General features: G+C 42.3%; 1 protein-coding gene across 1 annotated transcript in view; it reads right to left on the reverse strand.

The window, feature by feature from the left end:
- Nucleotides 1–1,466, reverse strand: part of LOC118743528 — a gene marked incomplete in the record, with an annotated part of 154,325 nt that overhangs the window by 110,476 nt on the left and 42,383 nt on the right. The window contains 1 exon segment of the mRNA XM_036476266.1: nt 1,305–1,440. Within this exon segment, the coding sequence (XP_036332159.1) occupies nt 1,305–1,440 (136 nt within the window).

Here is a 1,466-nt window from a genome sequence, read left to right on the forward strand (position 1 = left end):
AATAATGCTATTTATGCTATCTATGCACCATGCTAGACAGTATGCACTGGATCGTGAATACCCCTATTGTGATAAGGCCGCTAAAGTAGATTATAGGGCCCTAGCTTGTGCAAATATGTATTGACATTATTTACATGTATGTATGTATGTATGTTTGGTTAAATGCAAACAACTTCGTTGGTACGTTGTGGGTGGTGTAACTTTATTCTACAATGGCCCTCGTCAATACACTCGCGAGAATATTTCATAAATACCCGCACCTTACCTACATAACTATGCTATATTTATAAATTGATAATATGCTATATTTAGAACATGAAAAACTCAAACGTTTATGCGTTGCACTACTGACTAGTTATATGTTTACTCGTGGCTGGCTTTAAGCGAAAAAAAAGAGTATCGCATAGTTGTGCATACAATACATATTTCTTTCATTCCTCAAACTCTATGTATGTATGTTGTAGTATGTAAGTAGCTCATCAAAAGAGCAAACTAGTATTGCTCGGTTTAACGTCGGTCTCACTGAGACCATTTAAGCAACTGTCGACTCCAGAGTCCATTTGTTCGCTCGATCTCCGCTGCGCTATTTCAGCATTTGGACTGTTTTCATAGTCAGTAGCGATATTACTAAGATTGTCCTTCTCGTAAAGTGGATTCATTACGAAATCTTTGGTCGTCGCCGAAGCGGCACGAAAACTGTCGCGTTTGAGATCTTTGTGGAGCAATTGCTTCTCGAATTGTGACCAAATATGACTCGATGGTAGCGTGCGCGTTTTAGTCGCTAACGAGATTCCCGACGCACCACTACCACCTCGGTAAAAACTAAGTGAGGAGTGGGCACGACGCTTAGGAAGCGTAGCAGGATAGTTGGCAGCAGCGCTGGCACTTCTCCAGGACCGTTGCGAACGTATGTCGTCACTGTAATTGTCTATGTCATTGTAATTGTCCGCGTCTACATTGCCGGTATCTTCGTATTCGCTATGTCTGTTAATGTTGCGACGTCGATTCGTGTTTCTGGAGCTGTCGTTGCCGCAGTAGTCTTTAAAGTGTATGCGGTCCGAACTTTCGTAATGGGATGCTGAGGTGAATGATCGTGGTGGTAAATGTGCTTGATTATAAGTGGAAGTGGAAGTGGAGGTTGCATTTGCTGTGAGATTGTAATGTGATTCTGATGGTGAGCGACGGCTAATGAATTTTAGGGAGCTGCTACGATGCACTGGAGTGGTGGAAAGGGTCCAATGAGAGTCGCTATGATCAGTATACAGCGGGATACTCTTATATGTATTTTTGGTGTGGCAATTTACCTCATTGATGGCTATGTCTGCTGTGGGTTCGTCACTGATATTCGGACTCGGTCGACTACCGTCTGTAGCGACAATTTGGTGTTTCGGACTAGTTTTCGACACTTTATCATCATTGATGTAGTAGTCGCGGCTGTATCTGATCACAAAAGTTTTAATTGTATA

The sequence above is a fragment of the Rhagoletis pomonella genome, unplaced genomic scaffold (genome assembly GCF_013731165.1).
Source record: "Rhagoletis pomonella isolate Grant_MI unplaced genomic scaffold, Rhpom_1.0 Rhpom_scaffold_00007, whole genome shotgun sequence".
Taxonomy (NCBI): domain Eukaryota; kingdom Metazoa; phylum Arthropoda; class Insecta; order Diptera; family Tephritidae; genus Rhagoletis; species Rhagoletis pomonella.